The following is a 25,263-nucleotide window of genomic DNA, read 5'->3' as shown; positions in this document are numbered from 1 at the left end:
TTAATTTTCCCAATGCAATGTGATCATGAAAATATTAAATGCACTTTACCTTGCGATAACTTCACTTAAACACTGGGTAGTAATTTCGGGAATAACTGCTGCAGCATTAGTTGTAGCAATGTTTGCAGTAGAGACCAATGTGATGAAAGAACAATTATATTGCTGATCTGAAAAATTACATTAAACAACAAGTAGCAAGTTAAAAAAATATTCAAATTGTAAAAGTTTAACATTAAAATTGTCCTTGGTGGTGACATTTTTGAAACTGGATTTTCTGGGCCATGGTTTATAACATAGAATTTGCTACTCAAAAGGAACCCTGACAAATGCAATTTGACAGCAGATGTAGGACTATTGTGGAGGTAAATGGGGTTTAAAAGATATGTAGCCAGCTTAGTGGATCAAAGAATACTGTTACTGACAGTAATAATGTCCTACATCCTGACAAAAACGCATTTGACCATGTTTTGGGCCTGCCTGAAAAAGGTGGATACAGCTGAAAATCAGGTTTGACCCAAGACAAAATAACTCCGTCTACTTGATTGAAGTCAATACACATGTGGTCAAAATTGTTGGTACCCGTCACTTAATATCAGAAAAACACAGAAATAACTTGAATCTGATAAACGTAATAATAAATAAAAGATCTATGAAAATGAACAAATGAAAGTCCGGCATTGCTTTTCAACCATGCTTACACTGTACACAGACACTATATACCAAGCTCCTGTGTGTAATGTCAGTGGTGAGTCACTGTTACTTGTACACTGACACTACACACTGTATACTGTGTACACTGCTCCTGTATATAATGGTACTTATGGTAATATTAGTATTGTGTTTTTTTTAATTAATTATCATTATTGTAGTATTCAGTCACTATGTGGTGGTAATATGTGATCTGGTAATGGTGTGGCGGTATTTGTCCCTTGCATGAGGTATTATTCGGTCACTATTGTATGTGGCATTATTCGGTCACTATGTGGTTGTAATATGTGGTCTCGTCATGGTGTGACAGTATTTGTTCCTTTCATGTGGTATTATTTGGTCACTATGTTGTGGTATTATACTATATGTTGTATTTTTCCCTTGTATGCTATATTATTCATTCACTATGTAGTGGTAATATGTGGTACAACCATGGTCTGATGGTATTTGTCCCTTTTATGTGGTATCATTGGTGATTTAAAAAAAATGTATGTGACACATCTTTAAATATATATATATATATATATATATATATATATATATTTATGTATAAAAATCCAGAAAAATTGGAGGCAGCACACCGTTTGTAGTGAAAAGCCCAGAAGGCGACGTTTCGGTCCCAACAGGAACTTTTCTCAAACCTTTCCTGTTGGGAACGAAACGTCGCCTCCTGGGCTGATTAAATAGCTCCTTTTCACTACAAACGGTGTGCTGCCTCCAATTTTTCTGGCTTTTTATAATTGAGGTTTGGTATGTGCCTGGGGGGCTCTGCTCCTGGACTCTCTCTCTCTGTTGCTCTAATTTTCTTTTTCATATATATATATATATATATATATATACAGTACAGACCAAAGTTTGGACACACCTTCTTATTTAAAGATTTTTCTGTACTTTCATGACTATGAAAATTGTACATTCGCACGGAAGGCATCAAAACTATGAATTAACACATGTGGAATTATATACTTAACAAAAAAGTATGAAACAGCAGAAATTATGTATTTTATTCTAGGTTCCTCAAAGTAGCCACCTTTTGCTTTGATGACTGCTTTGCACACTCCTTGCATTCTCTTGATGAGCTTCAAGAGGTGGTCACCGGGAATGATTTTCACTTCACATGTGTGCCCTGTCAGGTTAATAAGTGTGATTTCTTGCCTTATAAATGGGGTTGGGACCATCAGTTGTGTTGTGCAAAAGTCTGATGGATACACAGCTGATAGTCCTACTGAATAGACTGTTAGAATTTGTATTATGGCAAGAAAAAAGCAGCTAAGTAAAGAAAAACGAGTGGCCATCATTACTTTGAGAAATGAAGGTCAGTCAGTCCAAAAAATTGGGAAAACTTTGAAAGTGTCCCCAAGTGCAGTGGCAAAAATCATAAAGCGCTACAATGAAATTGGCTCACAAGAGGACCGCCCCAGGAAAGGAAGACCAAAATTCACCTCTGCTTCTGAGGATAAGTTTATCTGAGTCACCAGCCTCAGAAATCGCAGGTTAACAGCAGCTCAGATTAGAGACCAGGTCAATGCCACACAGAGTTCTAGCAGCAGACACATCTCTACAACAACTGTTAAGAGGAGACTTTGTGCAGCATGCCTTCATGGTAAAATAGCTGCTAGGAAACCACTGCTAAGGACAGGTAACAAGCAGAAGAGACTTGTTTGGGCTAAGGAGCACAAAGAATGGACATTAGACCAGTGGAAATCTGTGCTTTGGTCTGATGAGTCCAAATTTGAGATCTTTCGTTCCAACCACTGTGTCTTTGTGCGACGCAGAAAAGGTGAACGGATGGACTCTACATGCCTGGTTCCCATCGTGAAGCATGGAGGAGGAGGTGTGATGGTGTGGGGGTGCTTTGCTGGTGACACTGTTGGGGATTTATTCAAAATTGAAGGCCTACTGAACCAGCATGGCTACCACAGCATCTTGCAGCGGCATGCTATTCCATCCGGTTTGCGTTTAGTTGGACCATCATTTATTTTTCATCAGGACAATGACCCCAAACACACCTCCAGGCTGTGTAAGGGCTATTTGACCAAGAAGGAGAGTGATGGGGTGCTACGCCAGATGACCTGGCCTCCACAGTCACTAGACCTGAACCCAATCGAGATGGTTTGGGGTGAGCTGGACCGCAGAGTGAAGGCAAAAGGGCCAACAAGTGCTAATCATCTCTGGGAACTCCTTCAAGATTTTTGGAAGACATTCCCCTTGACTACCTCTTGAAGCTTATCAAGAGAATGCCAAGAGTGTGCAAAGCAGTCATCAAAGCAAAAGGTGGCTACTTTGAAGAACCTAGAATAAAAGACGTAAATTCAGTTGTTTCACACTTTTTTGTTAAGTATATAATTCCCCATGTGTTAATTCACAGTTTTGATGCCTTCAGTGTGAATGTACAATTTTCATAGTCATGAAAATGCTGAAAAATCTTTAAATGAGAAGGTGTGTCCAAACTTTTGGTCTGTACTGTATATATATACATATATATATATACTAAAAAAGAGCATTGAGCATTATAACAAGTGTTTTATAGGTTACAGAAGAGTAGGGCCTGCCAAAAGAGTCTACCTTGTCGTGGTGGCGGCTTTAAAAATCTTTAGGACAAAATAAAAACTGCTGGCTATGTATGTGATACTAGATGGTGGCCCGATTCTAACGCATCGGGTATTCTAGAATATGCATGTCCACGTAGTATATTGCCCTGCCACATAGTATATTGCCCAGCCACGTAGTATATTGCCCAAGCACAGAGGCACGTAGTATAGAGACTTAAAAAAAAAAAACATATACTCACCTATAGCCCGTTGAAGTCCTGCTATACTTACCCTCCGCCGCCTTTCTCGCTCCTTTCCACGCTCTCTGGATTGCTCCATTGCAAGCGGCAGCTTGCGGTCCCGTCCCAGCGCTGGTGAGAGCAGGACCTATGATGACGTCGCGGTCACATGACCGACCGTGACGTCACGGCAGGTCCTTGTCCCACACCAGCGCTGGGACGGGAGTGGAACCTGCTGCTTGCAATGGAGCGGTGCCGGGAGCGTGGAGAGGAGCGCGAAAGGCGGTGGAGGGTGAGTATAGCAGTTTTTTTTTTTAATTATTATTATTTTTAACATGACATTTTTACTATTGATGCCGCATAGGCAGCATCAATAGTAAAAAGTTGGGGACACAGGGTTAATAGCGGGGGTAACGGAATGCGTTACTGCCAGCATTAACCCTGTGTTAGCGGTGACCGGAGGGGAGTATGGAGCATGCGGGGAGCGGAGCGCCGGGGACACAGTGCGGGGAGTGGAGCACCGGGAACACAGTGCGGGGAGCGGAGCGCCGGGGACACAGTGTGAGGAGCGGAGCGCCGGGGACACAGACTTCGGGGAGCGGAGCGCCGGGCACTGACTGCGGGGAGCGGAGCACCAGGGACAGTGACTGCGGGGAGCGGGCGCCAGCCACTGACTGCGGGGAGTATGGAGCGGTCATTTTCTTCCGGACTGTGCCCGTCGCTGATTGGTCGTGGCTGTTTTGCGGCGACCAATCAGCGACTTGGATTCCCATGATAGACAGAGGCCAGGACCAATGAATATCCATGACAAAAGGACAGACAGACAGATGGAAGTACCCCTTAGACAATTATGTATATAGATGGTGTTCGATGGAAACTGTTAGGGTATGTGCACACGTATTGTGGAGGATTTTTCCGCAGTGGATTTTGAAAAACCGCAGTTCAAAACCGCTGCGGTTTTTACTGCGGATTTATCGTGGGTTATACTGCGGTTTCTACTGTGGTTTTACACCTGCAGTTTTCTATTGGAGCAGGTGTAAACCCGCAGCGGAATCCGCACAAAGAAGTGACATGTTGCGGAATGTAAACCGCTGCGTTTCCGCGCATTTTTTTCTGCAGCTTGTGCATTGTGGTTTTCATTTCCCATAGGTTTACATTATACTGTAAACTGTAAACTCATGGGAAAGCGCTGCGAACCCGCAGCTGCAGAAACGCTGCGAATCCGCAGCAAAATCCGCAGCATGTGCACATAGCCTAAATGTATGATTTGTGGGGACGTGATGCAGCAGTGGAGCTTTTCCTAGCGTGAATGGTTTGACTGTGGAAGGTTCGAGCCCTGGGCAGAATGTCAAGGGGCTCGAAAATGTTGCTAGCATGAGGCCCTGAAATTCCTGGTGGCAGCCCTACTGACATGTAATGCTAGTTCTATTTTTCTATCTATGATGATTGCTCAATGTCACTCTAGGAAAGGTATGCTGATAAACTGCTAACATTTTTTCCCTAGAATTTACCTTGTGCTAACACTTGATAAGAACAGGTGTCTCTTGTAAATTGCTGGAGCAGAACTCTGACAAGGACACTTTTTTTCTGCCATCGGTTTGCAGCTTCACATCTGTACTCTTCATTTTGTGGAAGTGATTCACATTGTATCTCCAGTCTTTTGCTACAAGAGACAGTCTGATTTTTTCTGTTGTACCATGAATATTGCAGTTGATGTCCTTCACTAGATTCACAGGCTATAACCACTGGCAGTCCTAAGCAGGAACCTTCAGGACTGTTAATAAAAGAGACCACAGGGAGGGAAATGGGTTCTAAATTGCAAAAAAAAAGGATTAGCTTTAGAACATGTAAATACCTTTTTTTTTAAAAAAAAAACTCAAGTTTTGATGTGTGCACTAGGGTTGAGCGACCTTGACCTTTTTAGAGTCGAGCCGTGTTTCGCAAAACCCGACTATCTTAGAAGTTGAGTCGAGTGGAATCGGCCGATTATCGCGAAAAGTCGGGTATCGACCGAAACACGAAACCCAATGCAAGTCAATGGGGGAGCATAGTCGGCAGTGAGTGGAGGCCAGGAAAACACCTACACTGCCCATTTTAATGGCAAAAACATCCATTCTTGTTACAGAAGCTTGTCAATCGTAATTTAGCTTATAATAATTGGAAGGCATTTGAAATTGGGGGTCATTTGGCTAAAGTTGTGGGGGGTAGGGCTGGTTCAAGTAATTAGTGGGCCCAGGAAATCTGGACCACGTCACGGCAGTGGAGCAGGGAGAGGTAAGTATTTCAACTTTGCAAGTGCTGTGATCCTGAGCAAGCAGGGGGGGCCCACTCGTTGGCATTGGCACTGGCACAGGGCCCCTTAAAGTACAGCGGTGTGTTTGCACGCGGGGGCGCCTCCCACCGGCAGCAACACTTTTGCGTACTATGAGAGGCCCTGTGCCAGTGACGTCGCCAACTAGTATTCCTCCCCCCACCTGATGAAGGAACCTGCACTTTCATCTGCACCTTCCTCTTTGTCCCCGTGTAAGGTGGTATGGTATGCGGGAAGAGGAACCTGACTTTCAGCAGGGTCACAATCTTGCTGTGTAGCGTGCATGGGGAATGTTGCATTATGGGTCAATGTACCAGCAGACTCATCTATCACTGGCTGGGCAATGGGCAGGATGAGGAGGAAACACAGATATAGGCCCAAAGAATAAAGTGGGCTAAATGCAGTTCAAAATTGGTAACACAGGACTAACCAGGGGGCATTGCAGTGGAGGACAACTGGAATGAGAGGCTGACACAGAGAGTAGGCCCAAATCAGTAAGTAGTCGAAATGCAGTTCAAAATTGGCAACCGTAGTAAACAGGCGGCACAGCTTTGTTCAGTGGAGGAGAACAGCAAGGAGTGGCAGACACCGATAGTAGGCTCCAACCCAACTAGTAGGCCAAATGCAGTCTAACATTAACAACTACTTAACGAGAGCCTGAAAATGGAATTTCAGGACAGGAAACCAGGAGAACAGCAAGGAGCGGCAGACACTGTTAGTAGGCCCCAAACCAACTAGTACGCCAAATGCAGTTGTTCCATTTAACCACTATTTAACAAGAGCCTGAAGATAGAAGCTCAGGAAAGGCAACCTGGAGAACACCTTGGAGTGGAAGACACCGTCTCTACAACCCATACCCAATTTGTAGGCCTAATGCAGTGTAGTTTCCAACAACTACTAAACGAGAGTAGGAAGATCGAAGCAATGTGGACGAAACCTGGGGAACACCTTGGAGTGTAACACACCGTCTCTCTACACCCCATACCAAATTTGTAGGCCTAATGCAGTGTAGTTTGCAACAACTACTAAACGAGAGTAGGAAGATCGAAGCAATGTGGACGAAACCTGGGGCACACCTTGGGGCGGCAGACACCGTTAGTAGGCCCTACCAAAGTTGTAGCCCCAATGCAGTTTTAAAATTCCTAGAGGCTGAAAACAAGACTATTGACGCTCAGCTTTTTTCAAAGGAACACAGCTGTATTGAGTGGCGCAGACAGACACAGGTAGTAGGCCTTAAACCAAAAATGTGGCTCACTGCAGCTTAAAAAAGGTTACAGGGGTACACGGGCAGCAGTGGTCTGGTCAGTGTAGGAGTAGTAGAAAGAACAGGCCGCAGACAGGCTTCAAAGGCCTAATATAAAAAAATATTGGGCTGTAGGCACTTTTAAATAGGTTCCAGGGGTACACGGGCAGCAGTGGTCTGGTCAGTGTAGGAGTAGTAGAAAGAACGGGCCGCAGACAGGCTTCGAAGGCCTAACATAAAAAAATATTGGGCTGTAGGCACTTTAACATTGGTTCAAGGGGTACACGGGCAGCAGTAGACTGGTCAGTGTAGGAGTAGTAGAAAGAACGGGCCGCAGACAGGCTTCAAAGGCCTAACATAAAAAAATATTGGGCTGTAGGCACTTTTAAATAGGTTCCAGGGGTACACGGGCAGCAGTGGTGTGGTCAGTGTAGGAGTAGTAGAAAGAACGGGCCGCAGACAGGCTTCGAAGGCCTAACATAAAAAAATATTGGGCTGTAGGCACTTTAACATTGGTTCAAGGGGTACACGGGCAGCAGTAGACTGGTCAGTGTAGGAGTAGTAGAAAGAACGGGCCACAGACAGGCTTCAAAGGCCTAACATAAAAAAATATTGGGCTGTAGGCACTTTTAAATAGGTTCCAGGGGTACACGGGCAGCAGTGGTCTGGTCAGTGTAGGAGTAGTAGAAAGAACGGGCCGCAGACAGGCTTCGAAGGCCTAACATAAAAAAATATTGGGCTGTAGGCACTTTAACATTGGTTCAAGGGGTACACGGGCAGCAGTAGACTGGTCAGTGTAGGAGTAGTAGAAAGAACGGGCCGCACACAGGCTTCGAAGGACTAACATAAAAAAATATTGGGCTGTAGGCACTTTTAAATAGGTTCCAGGGGTACACGGGCAGCAGTGGTCTGGTCAGTGTAGGTATAGTAGAAAGAACGGGCCGCAGACAGGTTTCGAAGGCCTAACATAAAAAAATATTGGGCTGTAGGCACTTTTAAATAGGTTCCAGGGGTACACGGGCAGCAGTGGTCTGGTCAGTGTAGGAGTAGTAGAAAGAACGGGCCGCAGACAGGCTTCGAAGGCCTAACATAAAAAAATATTGGGCTGTAGGCACTTTAACATTGGTTCAAGGGGTACACGGGCAGCAGTGGTCTGGTCAGTGTAGGAGTAGTAGAAAGAACGGGCCGCAGACAGGCTTCGAAGGCCTAACATAAAAAAATATTGGGCTGTAGGCACTTTAACATTGGTTCAAGGGGTACACGGGCAGCAGTAGACTGGTCAGTGTAGGAGTAGTACAAAGAACAGGCCGCAGACAGGCTTCGAAGGCCTAACATAATAAAACTGGACAGGCTGTAGGCACTTTATAATTGGTTCCAGGGGTACACGGGCAGCAGTAGACAGGTCAGTGGAGGCCTAGTGGAAGGAGGGACCGCAGACAGGCTTCGAAGGCCTAACATAATAAATTGGGCTGGCTGTAGGCAATTTAAAATTGGTTCCAGGGGTACACGGGCAGCAGTGGACAGGTCAGTGGAGGCCTAGTGGAAGGAGGGACCGCAGACAGGCTTCGAAGGCCTAACATAATAAATTGGGCTGGCTGTAGGCAATTTAAAATTGGTTCCAGGGGTACACGGGCAGCAGTGGTCTGGTCAGTGGAGGCCTAGTGGAAGGAGGGACCGCAGACAGGCTTCGAAGGCCTAACATAATAAATTGGGCTGGCTGTAGGCAATTTAAAATTGGTTCCAGGGGTACACGGGCAGCAGTGGTCTGGTCAGTGGAGGCCTAGTGGAAGGAGGGACCACAGACAGGCTTGGAAGGCCTAACATAATAAATTGGGCTGGCTGTAGGCAATTTAAAATTGGTTCCAGGGGTACACAGGCAGCAGTAGACAGGTCAGTGGAGGCCTAGTGGAAGGAGGGACCGCAGACAGGCTTCAAAGGCCTAACATAATAAATTGCGCTGGCTGTAGGCAATTTAAAATTGGTTCCAGGGGTACACGGGCAGCAGTGGTCTGGTCAGTGGAGGCCTAGTGGAAGGAGGGACCGCAGACAGGCTTGGAAGGCCTAACATAATAAATTGGGCTGGCTGTAGGCAATTTAAAATTGGTTCCAGGGGTACACGGGCAGCAGTGGTCTGGTCAGTGGAGGCCTAGTGGAAGGAGGGACCGCAGACAGGCTTTGTAGGCCTAACATAAAAAAAATTGGGCTGTAGGCACTTTTAAATTGGTTCCAGGGGTACACGGGCAGCAGTGGTCTGGTCAGTGTAGGAGTAGTAGAAAGAACGGGCCGCAGACAGGCTTCGAAGGCCTAGCATAATAAAATTGGACAGGCTGCAGGCACTTTATAATTGGTTCCAGGGGTACACGGGCAGCAGTAGACTGGTCAGTGTAGTAGTTGTAGAAAGAACGGGCCGCAGACAGGCTTCGAAGGCCTAACATAATAAATTGGGCTGGCTGTAGGCACTTTATAATTGGTTCCAGGGGTACACGGGCAGCAGTAGACTGGTCAGTGTAGTAGTTGTAGAAAGAACGGGCCGCAGACAGGCTTCGAAGGCCTAACATAATAAAATTGGGCTGGCTATAGGCAATTTAAAATTGGTTCCAAGGGGTACATGGGCAGCAGTGGTCTGGTCAGCGGAGGCCGATTGTAATGAGTGTCTGCCAGTTAGTAGTCCAAAACAATAAATAAATGTGAATGTCTCGCATTAAAACAAAACGAAAACACTAAAGGGTGCAATCATTAGGTACAGGGGTGGGATCCTCTGCGTAGTTTCAGACCTACTAATTTGGCGCAAAGTATTTACTTTGGTAAATAGAGGACACTGCCCCTGACTATGTTAAGTACCATCATACATGTCAACACAATGGTATTGTCAGTGGCAGGAATGGAAGGATGTCAGCGCATAGACTAAACATTGGTGGAAGTGTGAGAGATAACTGTGGAAGTGGTAGAGCAATGTTTGACCTGGGGGTGGGTGAACTCTCTTGTGGCCGGCGGTACAGGCCCAGGGCCCCTCATGTTACAACAGTGTGTCTGACGTTGGGTGCGCACCACCACCGCCAGAGACACTTTATTGTACTATGAGGGACCCAGTGGCAGTGCTGTCGACCAAAAGCGGGCACACCCACCTCTTCAGACAAACAGCACTCTCACGGGTGCTTGCGCCAAGTCGCGATACCACGGCCCCGTGTGGGGAGTTTGGCCATTTAGGGAGGTGTAAACATGTCGTATGCTGGACAATCAGCTGCAGCAAATTAAGACATTAGAAAAGTAATTCACAGTAGTCCACAGGCAAGAGCTTTTCATAGGAAAGCTAGGTGTCGGCCGGGCAAGGTGGGGCAAAAGAATTCGAAATCCAGTTGTGGTTCATTTTAATGAATGTTAGATCATCAACATTTTGGGTAGCCAGACAAGTCCTTTTTTCAGTTAATATTGAACCTGCAGCACTGAATACTCTTTCTGATAGGACACTAGCTGCCGGGCAAGCAAGCTCCTGCAATGCATATTCTGCCAATTCTGGCCAGGTGTCTAATTTGGATGCCCAGTAATCAAATGGGAATGACGGTTGAGGGAGAACATCGATAAGGGATGAAAAATAGTTTGTAACCATACTGGACAAATGTTGTCTCCTGTCACTTTCAATTGATGCAGCAGTACCTGTCCTGTCTGCGGTCATAGCAAAATCACTCCACAACCTGGTCAGAAAACCCCTCTGTCCAATGCCACTTCTGATGTGTGCACCCCTAACACTCCTGGTCTGCTGCCCCCTGGAGCTCGTGTGAGAACAATCACGGGCGCTGTGTGCTGGGAATGCCTGAAGCAAACGGTCAACAAGAGTTGATTGTTTGGTTGCTAATATTAGTTCCAAGTTCTCATGTGGCATAATATTTTGCAATTTGCCTTTATAGCGAGGATCAAGGAGGCAGGCCAACCAGTAATCGTCATCGTTCATCATTTTAGTAATGCGTGTGTCCCTTTTGAGGATACGTAAGGCATAATCCGCCATGTGGGCCAAAGTTCCAGTTGTCAAATCTGCAGTTGTGATTGGTTGAGGGGCAGTTTCAGGCAAATCTACGCCACTTGTGTCCCTCAAAAAAACAGAACCCGGCCTTGCCACGCAACCAATTTCCAGTGCCCCCGGGAAAGCTTCCTCATTAAAAATATACTCATCCCCATCATCCTCCTCGTCCTCCACCTCCTCTTCGCCCGCTACCTCGTCCTGTACACTGCCCTGACCAGACAATGGCTGACTGTCATCAAGGCTTTCCTCTTCCTCTGTTGCAGACGCCTGATCCTTTATGTGCGTCAAACTTTGCATCAGCAGACACAAAAACATAACAGCCCGCCTCTGTTCGCACAGTCTCTGAAGCATGTGCAGTGTTGAGTTCCACCTTGTTGCAACGTCTATGATTAGGTGATGCTGGGGAAGGTTCAAAGACCGCTGATAGGTCTGCATACGGCTGGAGTGTACAGGCGAACGGCGGATATGTGAGCAAAGTCCACGCACTTTGAGGAGCAGGTCGGAGAACCCAGGATAAGTTTTCAATAAGCACTGCACCACCAGGTTTAAGGTGTGAGCCAGGCAAGGAATGTGTTTCAGTTGGGAAAGGGAGATGGCAGCCATGAAATTCCTTCCGTTATCACTCACTACCTTGCCTGCCTCAAGATCTACTGTGCCCAGCCACGACTGCGTTTCTTGCTGCAAGAACTCGGACAGAACTTCCGCGGTGTGTCTGTTGTCGCCCAAACACTTCATAGCCAATACAGCCTGCTGACGCTTGCCAGTAGCTGGCCCATAATGGGACAACTGGTGTGCAACAGTGTCAGCTGCCGATGGAGTGGTTGGGCGACTGCGGTCTGTGGAAGAGCTCTCGCTTCTGCAGGAGGAGGAGGAGGAGGAGGAGGGGGTGCGAACGCCTACAGCCAACTGTTTCCTAGACCGTGGGCTAGGCACAACTGTCCCAAAATTGATGTCCCCTGTGGACCCTGCATCCACCACATTCACCCAGTGTGCCGTGATGGACACGTAACGTCCCTGGCCATGCCTACTGGTCCATGCATCTGTAGTCAGGTGCACCTTTGTACTCACAGATTGCCTGAGTGCATGGACGATGCGATGTTTAACATGCTGGTGCAGGGCTGGGATGGCTTTTCTGGAAAAAAAGTGTCAACTGGGTAGCTCGTAGCGTGGTTCAGCGTACTCCATCAGGGCTTTGAAAGCTTCGCTTTCAACTAACCGGTAGGGCATCATCTCTAAAGAGATTAGTCTAGCTATGTGGGCGTTAAAACCCTGTGTACGCGGATGCGAGGATAAGTACTTCCTTTTTCTAACCAGAGTCTCATGTAGGGTGAGCTGGACTGGAGAGCTGGAGATCGTGGAACTAGCGGGTGTGCCGGTGGACATGGCAGACTGAGAGACGGTTGGAGACGGTATTGTTTCCGCCGGTGCCCTAGATGCAGTATTTCCTCCTACAAAACTGGTGTTTCCCTGACCCTGACTGCTTTGGGCTGGCAAAGAAACCTGCACAGATACTGCCGGTGGTGCGGAAAATGGTGGCCTTACAGTGACGGAAGGGATGTTGCGTTGCTGACTAGCTTCATTGGCCGAGGGTGCTACAACCTTAAGGGACGTTTGGTAGTTAGTCCAGGCTTGCAAATGCATGGTGGTTAAATGTCTATGCATGCAACTTGTATTGAGACTTTTCAGATTCTGACCTCTGCTTAAGCTAGTTGAACATTTTTGACAGATGACTTTGCGCTGATCAATTGGATGTTGTTTAAAAAAATGCCAGACTGCACTCTTCCTAGCATCGGATCCCTTTTCAGGGATTGCAGACTGAGCTTTAACCGGATGGCCACGCTGTCCTCCAACAGGTTTTGGCTTTGCCACGCGTTTTGGGCCAGATACGGGCCCGGCAGTTGGAACCTGTTGCGATGTTGATGCCTGCTGCGGCCCCTCCTCCACCTCCGCTTCAGAACTACTGCCGCCTGCACCCTGTTCCCCCAATGGCTGTCAATCGGGGTCAACAACTGGGTCATCTATTACCTCCTCTTCTAGCTCGTGTGCAACTTCGTCTGTGTCACCGTGTCGGTCGGTGGTATAGCGTTCGTGACGGGGCAACATAGTCTCATCAGGGTCTGATTGTGGATCAGTACCCTGAGAGGGCAATGTTGTGGTCTGAGTCAAAGGACCAGCATAGTAGTCTGGCTGTGGCTGTGCATCAGTGCACTCCATGTCAGAATCTACTTGTAATGGGCATGGCCTGTTAACTGTTTCACTTTCTAAGCCAGGGATGGTATGTGTAAAGAGCTCCATGGAGTAACCCGTTGTGTCGCCTGCTGCATCCTTCTCTCTTGTTGTTTTTGCTGAAGAGGACAAGGAAGCGACTTGTCCCTGACCGTGAACATCCACAAACGACGCGCTGCTTTTACATTTACCAGTTTCAGAAAAGGAGGCAAAAGAGCTAGAGGCTGAGTCTGCAAGGTAAGCCAAAACTTGCTGTTGCTGCTCCGGCTTTAAAAGCGGTTTTCCTACTCCCAGAAAAGAGAGCGTTCGAGGCCTTGTGTAGCCAGACGACGAACCTGGCTCCACAGCTCCAGACTTAGGTGCAATATTTTTTTTCCCACGACCACCTGATGCTCCATTACCACTACCATCATTACCAGCTGACAATGAACGCCCACGGCCACGACCTCTTGCACCAGACTTCCTCATTGTTTTAAAAACTTAACCAAAGTAACTTTATTTGTTGCTGTCAAACAACTTACACAGTGAGCTATAACTTCAGTATGATTTCGATATCCCTTTACAGGTTGGTGAGACCGCAAGCAAGCAGTCAGCGAACTTAACCCCAAAAGGGATTGAAGTCCGATTAGACCCTTGCTGGCACAACACCGCAACTGGGTGTGAAAAGAACCTTATTAGTAATATATGAGCACAAGAGTGCGTGCGATGCCGCACTGACGGACGCCACTAACCACCCAGGCTTGGGTATGGAAAGCGCAAGGCAAGCGCACGGCGCCGTACTGGCAGGCACAGCTAAAGGACGCTGTGATGTGTGTAACATACAGATGGATAGTCGGGCGCTAGAGAGCTACCATCATCCGCGAGCAATCAACAACTCTAGGGAGGGATATTTAGGAGCTTTCATCCATCGACATACATCCATCTACACACACACATAATAATTGTACACTAGCACATGGCCGTGCGGTCATGCGCAGTTTATATAGTTGCAGGACAGGAAGTGGCCACAGAAACTTTGCCCTTCCAAGACCTGCCAAAAGGACCAATGGAATGCGCTGCAGAGCCTGAGCACATGACTCTCGATCTCCAACGGGAGATCTTGCCCTGGGCATGCTCAGTGTGCGCAAATAAGGACTTAGTCCCAGAGAAGTCCGCTCGCTGCTGACCAGCACTGACTTTAATGGCAGGAGCTGAAGAAGCAGCAGTAACTCTCTGTACAGAGTGAGACCGAGCAAGACGCTGGGACCGACGTCCCTGCTGAGCAGACTCCACTGCGGCTGGATAGAAATGGGAGACCGCAGCGGAGACGACCCGAGATTCCCCCTGTGCAAAAGTGGGAACTCGAGACCTAACATGGCCCCCCCTCCTTGGGCCTCGCTACGCTCGAAGGCAGCAATGAGCTGTGGGGCCCGAATGTTTTCAGCAGGTTCCCACGACCTGTCCTCTGGGCCATAACCCTTCCAATCCACCAAATAGAACTTTTTGCCGCATACCACCTTGCACCCCAAAATAGCGTTCACCTCATAATCGTCCGTAGACGAACCCGATGTCCCGGCAGATGACTCGGAAAACCGGGACATGTATACGGGTTTCAAGAGGGACACGTGAAAAGTGTCGGTGATACCCAAGCGTGGAGGAAGAGCCAGACGGTAGACCACGGGATTAACCTGTTCGAGAACCTTGAAGGGACCCAAGTAGCGAGGAGCAAACTTAGTGGACTCAACTCGCAGCCTGATGTTACGGGCGGAGAGCCACACCAAGTCGCCAGGGGCAAAGGTCGGAGCGGGGCGCTGATGAACATCGGCGGAGGACCTCATTCTCTCCTTGGAGGCCTGAATGGCATCCTGAGTGCGGTCCCAAATGTCCCGTGCCTCCACAGCCCAGTCTGCCACCCTGGAGTCAGCGGAAGACACAGGCATGGGCACAGGAACACGCGGATGCTGGCCGTAATTTAAGAGGAATGGAGTCTGACCGGTGGAGTCGGCTACGGCATTGTTAAGTGCAAACTCTGCCCACGGTAGCAAGGATGCCCAGTCATCCTGCCTGGCAGAAACAAAATGTCGCAGATATGTGACCAAGGTCTGGTTGGCCCTTTCAACCAACCCATTCGTCTCTGGATGATATGCCGAAGAGAGATTTAACTCAATACTGAGTAGACGACAAAGCTCTCTCCAGAATCGAGACGCAAACTGGGGACCCCGGTCACTAACAATTTTGTCTGGCATACCGTGTAGGCGAAAGATATGCTTGATAAACAAGACAGCCAACGCCCGTGCAGATGGTAGCCGTGGAAGAGGCACCAAATGCACCATTTTGGAAAAATGGTCGGTGATCACCCAGATAATGGTGCAGTTACGAGACTTGGGCAAGCCCACCACAAAGTCCATCCCAACCATCTCCCAGGGCCTGTCCGCCACGGGCAGAGGATAAAGCAAACCAGCTGGCCGTTGCCGAGGAGTCTTGTTCCTGGCGCAAGAGACACACGCCCGAACATACTCCGCGACATCACGGGCCATATGCGGCCACCAGTATGTCCTCGCCAGCAACTCAGATGTCCTTTTAGTACCAAAATGTCCACCCACCCTGGACGAGTGCGCCCAAGAAAGAACCTCCGGTCGCAAACTGGATGGAACAAAAGTCTTGCCCGGGGGCACAGACTCCAGCGAAACCGGAGCCACAGTTCTCAAGCTCTCGGAGGGGACAATAAGCCGAGGCTCCTCCTCCTCCTCCGCAGATGACACAACGGAGCGAGAGAGAGCGTCGGCCCGAATGTTCTTCTCCCCAGAAAGAAAATGGAGGGTGAAATGAAACCGGGAGAAGAACAAGGACCATCTGGCCTGGCGAGAATTCAACCGCTGAGCTGTCTGCAGGTACACCAAATTTTTATGGTCTGTGAAGACTTGGAAGGGAAAACGTGCTCTCTCCAAGAGATGTCTCCACTCCGAGAAAGCCAACTTCATGGCTAGCAACTCCCTGTCCCCGATGGAATAATTCCTCTCTGCTGGTGCGAAGGTCTTGGAGAAAAAGAAGCAAGGATGCTTCCGACCTTGAGCATCCTTTTGGAAGAGGACTGCTCCAGCACCAACAGAAGAGGCATCCACCTCCATGATAAATGGCTTATCAACATCGGGGCGATGTAGAATGGGAGCCCTAGCGAAGTGTGACTTTATAGAGATAAAGGCCTTGGAGACCTCCTCAGACCACAATTTGGGATTCGCCCCCTTCTTGGTGAGGGCAACCAAGGGAGCTACCAAAGTTGAGAAATGCGGGATGAACTGGCGATAATAATTGATGAATCCCATAAAGCGCTGCACCGCTTTAAGAGAATGGGGTTCCTGCCAGTCCATCACAGCCTGTAGTTTGGCAGGATCCATAGCCAATCCCTGGGCTGAGATGATGTAGCCTAGGAAAGGTAAGGACTCCTGCTCAAACATACACTTCTCCAACTTGGCATAGAGGGAGTTTGCCCGTAGGAGGTCGAAGACTTTGCTAACATCTCTCCGTCTGGAGAGTAGATGAGAATATCATCCAGATAGACTACGACCAAGGTGGAAAGCATATCCCGGAAGATATCGTTCACAAAGTCTTGGAAAACGGCTGGGGCATTACAGAGCCCGAAGGGCATCACCAGATATTCATAGTGCCCATCCCTGGTGTTAAACGCCGTCTTCCATTCGTCCCCCTCACAGATGCGAATCAGGTTGTAAGCACCCCGCAGATCTAATTTAGTAAATACCCTTGCTCCCCGAAGCCTATCGAATAGCTCGGATATCAAAGGCAAAGGGTACTTATTCTTAACGGTGATGGCGTTAAGACCCCTGTAGTCTATGCATGGACGCAATTCCCCATTCTTCTTCTGCACGAAGAAGAATCCTGCCCCAGCAGGTGACACTGACTTCCTGATGAACCCTCTTGCCAGATTTTCCTGGATGTACTGTGACATTGCCTCCGTCTCCGGGAGAGATAGCGGATAGACTCTACCCCGAGGAGGCTCAGCACCAGGCAAGAGGTCAATAGGACAATCATAGGGGCGATGGGGCGGAAGGGTCTCCGCCGCCTTTTTGGAGAACACGTCTGCATAAGACCAATACTGCTTGGGGAGAGAGGATAGATCTGCGGGTACCTCTGTTGTAGCAACCTGAACGCACTCCCTCTGACACCTACCCCCACAAGATTCACCCCATCCCATTATTCTGCCTGAGGACCACTCGATATGAGGAGAGTGGTACCGTAGCCAAGGTATTCCCAACAGGACCTCATCAATTCCTTCTGGAATGACGAGCAGAGAAATAATCTCCTGATGAGATGGCGACATGGACAGAGTAAAAGGGATGGTCTGGTGTGTTATCTGTGAGGGCAGTGTCGACCCATTCACCACTCGTACCGTTACAGGTTGAGCTAGCATAACCAGGGGTATTGCGTGACGTTGGGCGAAGGCAGAAGACATAAAATTGCCCTCCGCCCCAGAATCCATGCAGAGCTCTACCGAGTGGGAGAATGAGCCTATAGTAATTGTCCCCTTAAAGGACAATTTAGAGGCAAACGTCGCCGTGTCTAGTGTACCTCCACCTACGACCACTAGACGCTGACGTTTCCTCGACCGCTGAGGACATCTGGTGGCTAGATGTCCTGACTGCTGGCAAACATGACAGACCCTGAGTGCACAAGCGGTCCGGGACTTAGATCCCGCTTGTGACACTTCTCTGGCCTCATGTGACTCAGGAACCAGGACCGGAGATTCCAGAGGGTTGGCGAAAGTAGGAGCCAGCCGAAACCTCTGCCTACACTGGGCTCGCTCTAACCTCCGTTCGTTAAAACGGAGATCAATTCGAGTGGAGACTGTTATTAACTCCTCCAGTGTGGCAGGAATCTCCCTAGTGGCCAGAGCGTCCTTTACGTGATCAGCCAAGCCCCTCCAAAATATGGGGATAAGAGCTTTATCCGACCATTCCAGCTCAGATGCTAAAGTGCGGAATTGGACGGCAAAATGACTGACCAAGGACTCACCCTGAGTTAATGCCAGCAGTTGGAGCGCAGTATCATGGGTGACTTGAGGTCCTAAAAAGACCTGTTTCAGAGTGTTTAAAAACAGCGGAGCACTCTGCACCACATGATCGCCACGCTCCCACAGCGGCGTAGCCCATTCCAACGCCCTGTCCGACAATAGAGATACAATAAATCCCACCTTAGCCCGCTCTGTGGGGAAGCGTGCAGCCAGGAGCTCAAGATGAATAGAGCACTGACTCACAAATCCCCTACAAAATTTGCTATCACCAGAAAATTTTTCTGGCAGCGGGAGGCGAGAAAATGTCGGAACAGGGGTAGCAATGGACAAAGTTGCTGCAGCCACGCTGGCAGCCTGTACAGCAACTGCGGTAACATCCACAGCTGAGGTTGCGCTCTCGAGAGCCGCCAACCTACCCTCCAGCTGCTGGATATACCGGAAGGATTGCTGTTTGTCTGTCATCACTAGCCAGACCCTGGTGCTAGTGTAATGTTAGGACTGGCGGAAGGCACCAGGAAAGATGATATAGATGCGTTCGCAGTCCGGGGTCCACCGTGCAGGCGAAACCCGCTGCTAGTAAATGACAGACTATATGGCGGTACTTAAAAGTATAAACACGTGGGTTAAACCTCACCCAACGTGAATAAAGCGATCCTGTTAAGTCACAGGACCGCGGTACCGCACATAGAGCGCGAGCAAGTAGTCAGCGAACTTAACCCCAAAAGGGATTGAAGTCCAATTAGACCCTTGCTGGCACAACACCGCAACTGGGTGTGAAAAGAACCTTATTAGTAATATATGAGCACAAGAGTGCGTGCGATGCCGCACTGACGGACGCCACTAACCACCCAGGCTTGGGTATGGAAAGCGCAAGGCAAGCGCATGGCGCCGTACTGGCAGGCACAGCTAAAGGACGCTGTGATGTGTGTAACATACAGATGGATAGTCGGGCGCTAGAGAGCTACCATCATCCGCGAGCAATCAACAACTCTAGGGAGGGATATTTAGTAGCTTTCATCCATCGACATACATCCATCTACACACACACATAATAATTGTACACTAGCGCATGGCCGTGCGGTCATGCGCAGTTTATATAGTTGCAGGACAGGAAGTGGCCACAGAAACTTTGCCCTTCCAAGACCTGCCAAAAGGACCAATGGAATGCGCTGCAGAGCCTGAGCACATGACCCTCGATCTCCAACGGGAGATCTTGCCCTGGGCATGCTCAGTGTGCGCAAATAAGGACTTAGTCCCAGAGAAGTCCGCTCGCTGCTGACCAGCACTGACTTTAATGGCAGGAGCTGAAGAAGCAGCAGTAACTCTCTGTACAGAGCGAGACCGAGCAAGACGCTGGGACCGACGTCCCTGCTGAGCAGACTCCACTGCGGCTGGATAGGAATGGGAGACCGCAGCGGAGACGGCCCGAGATTCCCCCTGTGCAGAAGTGGGAACTTGAGACCTAACACACACACGCAGGACTGTCACTCAAGCACAAATGTCAATATTAATCTCCCATTTTTTTTTTTTTTTTTTTTCAGGGAGACTGTAGAAACAAAATAAAATAAAATGATTTTTTCAGGAAGAATTTAGAAACCAAATAAAATAAAATGATTTTTTCAGGGAGAATTTAGAAACCAAATCAACCCAAAAAATAAATAGGCTTTCTATGGCCCACTGAGTGAGAGATGGCACACACAGGAGTCAAGACCGGCACACAAGCAGAAAGGGCAATATTAATCTCCCACTGATATTTTTTTTTTTTTTTTTCAGGGAGACTTTAGAAACAAAATAAAATAAAATGATTTTTTTCAGGAAGAATTTAGAAACCAAATCAACCAAAAAAAAAAAATAAAATAGGCTTTCTATGGCCCACTGAGTGAGAGATGGCACACACAGGAGTCAGGAGTGGCACACAAGCCCAGAGGCCAATATTTATCTCCCACTGATTGATTTATTGATTTTTTCAGGTAGAATTTCGAACCCAAATCAACCAAAAAAATGAATAGGCTTTCTATGGCCCACTATTTGAGAGAGAGAGATGGCACACCCAGGAGTCAAGACTGGCACACAAGCAGAAAGGGCAATATTAATCTCCCACTGATTTTTTTTTTTTTTTTCAGGGAGACTTTAGAAACAAAATAAAATAAAATGATTTTTTCAGGAAGAATTTAGAAACCAAATAAAATAAAATGATTTTTTCAGGTAGAATTTAGAACCCAAATCAACCAAAAAAAAAAAAAATAGGCTTTCTATGGCCCACTGAGTGAGAGATGGCACACACAGGAGTCAGGAGTGGCACACAAGCCCAGAGGCCAATATTTATCTCCCACTGATTGATTTAGTGATTTTTTCAGGTAGAATTTAGAACCCAAATCAACCAAAAAAAAAAAAAATAGGCTTTCTATGGCCCACTGAGTGAGAGATGGCACACACAGGGATGGCACTCTAGCAGAAATGCCAATCTTAATCTCCCACAAAAAAAAAAAAAAAAAACAGGGAGTGTCCAACAATTACTATCTCCCTGCAGTAATCTCAGCCAGGTATGGCAGGCAGCAATAAGGAGTGGACTGATGCACAAATTAAATAAAAAGTGTGGACAAACAAAAAAGATAGCTGTGCAGAAAGGAAGGAACAAGAGGATTTGTGCTTTGAAAAAAGCAGTTGGTTTGCACAGCGGCGTACACACAGCAATGCAGCTATCAGGGAGCCTTCTAGGGCAGCCCAATGAGCTACAGCGCTGAGAAAAAAAAAAAAATGTAGCTTCCACTATCCCTGCACACCGAAGGTGGTGTTGGACAGTGGAAATCGCTACAGCACAAGCGGTTTGGGGGTTAATGGACCCTGCCTAACGCTATCCCTGCTTCTGACGAAGCGGCAGCAACCTCTCCCTAAGCTCAGATCAGCAGCAGTAACATGGCGGTCGGCGGGAACGCCCCTTTATAGCCCCTGTGACGCCGCAGACAGCAAGCCAATCACTGCAATGCCCTTCTCTAAGATGGTGGGGACCAGGACCTATGTCATCACGCTGCCCACACTCTGCGTTCACCTTCATTGGCTGAGAAATGGCGCTTTTTGCGTCACTGAAATGCGACTTTGGCGCGAAAGTCGCGTACCGCATGGCCGACCCCGCACAGGGGTCGGGTCGGGTTTCATGAAACCCGACTTTGCCAAAAGTCGGCGACTTTCGAAAATGAACAACCCGTTTCGCTCAACCCTAGTGTGCACACTATAAGTGAAAATACGGCTCAATGTGGTTTCCTATTTTGGTCACTATCGTTGCCTGGCTGCTATTTAGGTTCTTTTAGATGTCAAAGTTGTTGGAGAGTTTTAGTCTCACATACACTGTAAAGTCATTCAGCTCAGATTTCCTGTTGATTTCACAAGTAACAGATTAACCCCTTCACACCACAGTTTTGACATTCCTGATAAAGCTTTATTTTTTCAAATCTGATATGACGATTTATGTGTTAAAGGGAACCTGTCAGCAGGATTGTACACAGAAACCTACAGACAGTGTCAAGTCTGTGCCAGTATACTGAATAAAATGATACCTTAGTTGATGAAATCCATATATATAACGGCGCCGACCTGACACTGTCTGTAGGTTACTGTGCACAATCCTGCTGACAGGTTCCCTTTAAGAACTCTGATAAACTTCTACCGATCTCAGTAATTCTACAAAAAAATGATTATGGTTAATTCAGTTTTACATTCTAGTGTAAATGACAATTTCTAACAACTGTATTTTTAAATAACTTATTTTACAGGAAATGCATTTTTGCTGAATTTTAACAATATAAAGGATTTCAAAACTAGTTTTACGGTCAACATTGAGATAAATTCTGATATAGTCTTTCATGGTAGAGAAGTTGTAGTAAACTTTTAAGCTATGCAATTCGATTAATTACTAGAGCAAACGGTATCACAAAAAGAAGACCCTGACGTACATGTACAAGCCTTTTAATAAAAAAATAATTAAAATAACTTGCTTGTGATCTTTAAGACATTCCTCTTCATAGGTACAAGGCTACTTAACAGCTAAAACATTACTTAAGATTTCCAGAGGAGACATGCTTGCCTTTGTGAGGCCATGCCTATGCGATATGGTGTCCATTTGAAATATGGCTAACAAAATGTACTGGGACACACCAGTGCTGCAGAAAATTAAATTCTTCATTTGCAGCTACACAGTAAACTTCTGTCTGCCGAAAATTTCATATGTCAACTTAGCAAACTGTGCCTCTGGTCAGCTAACTCTAGATGTGTATGCTATGACCATTTGCCACTTTGCCCAAGCAAACTCCACCAGTGTGTGATCGGTCCGTTAATTCTGGCAGGTGCATGGTTGGTACATCTGTGCAAGCAATCTAACAGAATTGGCGGAATACTGGACGTATCCCTTTTGTGCATGGCCAGAATAAAAAGTGGTTAGTTTCTGCACTTATTTTGTGCCTGCTGCTCTCTTGAGCATTTAGGGTTTTTTTTTGTTCCTTTCGGGTTTTTTTCTTTTTTTAATCCACCATACAGTTCGAGAGATCTGGTCCATTTTATTTAGCGCTAATTGTTATGGTGTTTACCAAAGGGCCATTGCTAGCAGTGTAGTAACGCAGAGCAGCCTAAAGATACACCCCCTTATAATACCATAAAAAATAGCACTAAATAAAAAGGCCATATCCTTATAACCATATGGTAGATTAACAAAAACCAACAACCCAGAAATGATTAGTAAGTGGAGCAGGAAGAATAAAATAAGAGCAAAAATGGCTACTCTCCTGGGTGTAGGTCCTCTTACATTTTATAAGCATACATGCAGTTTTTAAATGGCGCCTATCAACATAAAATGAATTCAAAGCAAGAACAGGCGCACGGTGGACTCTTGATGTGGCCACATAGTTTAATGCATCCTCTCACCTACCTGCTTTCCATCTATCTCTGCCTTCCTGTAAAGGCAAAGCTGTCAAGAAAGAAGCGAGGCGTAGACAGATGCAAAGCAAGTAGGTGGAAAAGTGCAGCGATCTGCTCAGCTATGTCAAGGGTGCACCAAGTGCCTTTGCTTGGTCTAAACGGTCATTTTGTATCATTTTTTAGCAGTTTTTGAGTCAAGTACAGTAGTGGTTTAAAAATTGGTTCATCTTCTGGCCTTTGTTTTATTTTTAAAAAGGCATTAAAATACTACATGCGTAATTCCAACTCAAGACTACATTCAGATGAACATGCTGATTAATGGGTTAGTCACATGCAGCTCGGTGTACTGTACATCATGAATGGACACACATGTTTTGTGCCATCCACCACAATGGATAAGTCTTGTCTGCAATGTGCGTCATACTAGTACATGCTTCACTAGCACGTTCTCTTACATTCAGTTGAATTGACCCCTCTCACTTCTGGTATCCACGCTCTGTATAAAACAATACTAATGCTGCAGACCTTGGTGAGCATTTTATTAAAAATTGAGCCATGCTATAGGAGGGCATCAGAGAAATCGGAGAGGAAAATCATGTACACAACATAATAATTCTAAATCAGAAAACAATAGAAATGAGGTTAACTCACCAAGCTCAACGATGATCTCAAAAGAAGCCAGTGAATGCAATTTTTGTACCTCAATCCCACATGTATATTTTCCAGTATCTTCAAATAGAATGGTCTTTATTGTAAATGATACAGTCCCTGAATTGTCATCGACAATCTGTATCCTTTCACTGTATTTTTCCAATAGGAAACCTTTGGTGTCTGCCAACATATTGCATTGGGTACTTGATACTTGTTGGCACAAGTACTTCTTGTAGGTCACCAGGTGTGTCTTGTCATATAAACATTTTATAGTTAAATTTTCTCCTTCCTTCACAGTTTGTTTCGTGTCCTGCTGTATTCTATACACTCTTGGAACTGTAAAATATATGATATACATTTTTGTTTAAAACTATGTGATAAATATGTTAATTTGGGAAAAATAAAAACATTATAAAAATTATAGAAAAAATAATTTCAGAAACATTGAAAAAATAATTTGAGATAGGGTGTAACCTGTCATCAACTGTTATGAAAGGTAATTCAGTACCACAATGGACATAGAGGTCAGCGCACATACAGTGACCTGGCAATAACCCAAAAAACAAGATCGAGCTCTGAGACGTGGGAACTCTGTTGACCGCAATCCCTAATCCTCTCCAACCACACTAAAGGCAGCCGTGGATTGCGCCTAACGCTCCCTATGCAACTCGGCACGGCCTGAGAAACTAGCTAGCCTGAAGATAAAAAATAAGCCTACCTTGCCTCAGAGAAATATCCCCAAAGGAAAAGGCAGCCCCCACATATAATGACTGTGAGTTAAGATGAAAAGACAAACGTAGAGATGAAATAGATTTAGCAAAGCGAGGCCCAACTTTCTGAACAGAGCGAGGATAGGAAAGGTAACTTTGCGGTCAACACAAAACCCTACAAAAACCACGCAAAGGGCGCAAAAAGACCCTCCGTACCGAACTAACGGCACGGAGGTACACCCTCTGCATCCCAGAGCTTCCAGCAAGCAGGAAAAAACAAATAGACAAGCTGGACAGAAAAAAACAGCAAACAAATAGCAAAGAATCACTTAGCTATGCAGAGCAGCAGGCCACAGGAACGATCCAGGAGGAGACAGGTGCAATACTAGAACATTGACTGGAGGCCAGGATCAAAGCACTAGGTGGAGTTAAATAGAGCAGCACCTAACGACTTCACCATATCACCTGAGGAAGGAAACTCAGAAGCCGCAGTACCACTTTCCTCCACCAACGGAAGCTCAGAGAGAGAATCAGCCGAAGTACCACTTGTGACCACAAGAGGGAGCTCTGCCACAGAATTCACAACAGTACCCCCCCTTGAGGAGGGGTCACCGAACCCTCACCAGAGCTCCCAGGACGACCAGGATGAGCCATATGAAAGGCACGAACAAGATCGGGAGCATGGACATCAGAGGCAAAGACCCAGGAATTAT

The 25,263-nt window shown here is 46.8% G+C and overlaps 1 protein-coding gene across 1 annotated transcript in view; it reads right to left on the bottom strand.

The window, feature by feature from the left end:
• The window catches only part of LOC138671999 (polymeric immunoglobulin receptor-like), a 128,026-nt gene that overhangs the window by 61,944 nt on the left and 40,819 nt on the right, over positions 1-25,263 (bottom strand). Inside the window, exons 3-5 of the mRNA XM_069760087.1 lie at positions 23,841-24,176; positions 4,990-5,289; positions 50-167 (exon numbers count right to left, since the gene is read on the bottom strand). Coding sequence (XP_069616188.1) covers positions 50-167; positions 4,990-5,289; positions 23,841-24,176 — 754 coding nt within the window. The remainder of the gene's footprint in view (positions 1-49; positions 168-4,989; positions 5,290-23,840; positions 24,177-25,263) is intronic.

The sequence above is a fragment of the Ranitomeya imitator genome, chromosome 3, assembly GCF_032444005.1.
Source record: "Ranitomeya imitator isolate aRanImi1 chromosome 3, aRanImi1.pri, whole genome shotgun sequence".
Lineage (NCBI taxonomy): Eukaryota > Metazoa > Chordata > Amphibia > Anura > Dendrobatidae > Ranitomeya > Ranitomeya imitator.
The sequence above is the reverse complement of the archived record's forward strand: the minus strand, read 5'-3'. Positions and strand labels throughout refer to the sequence as shown.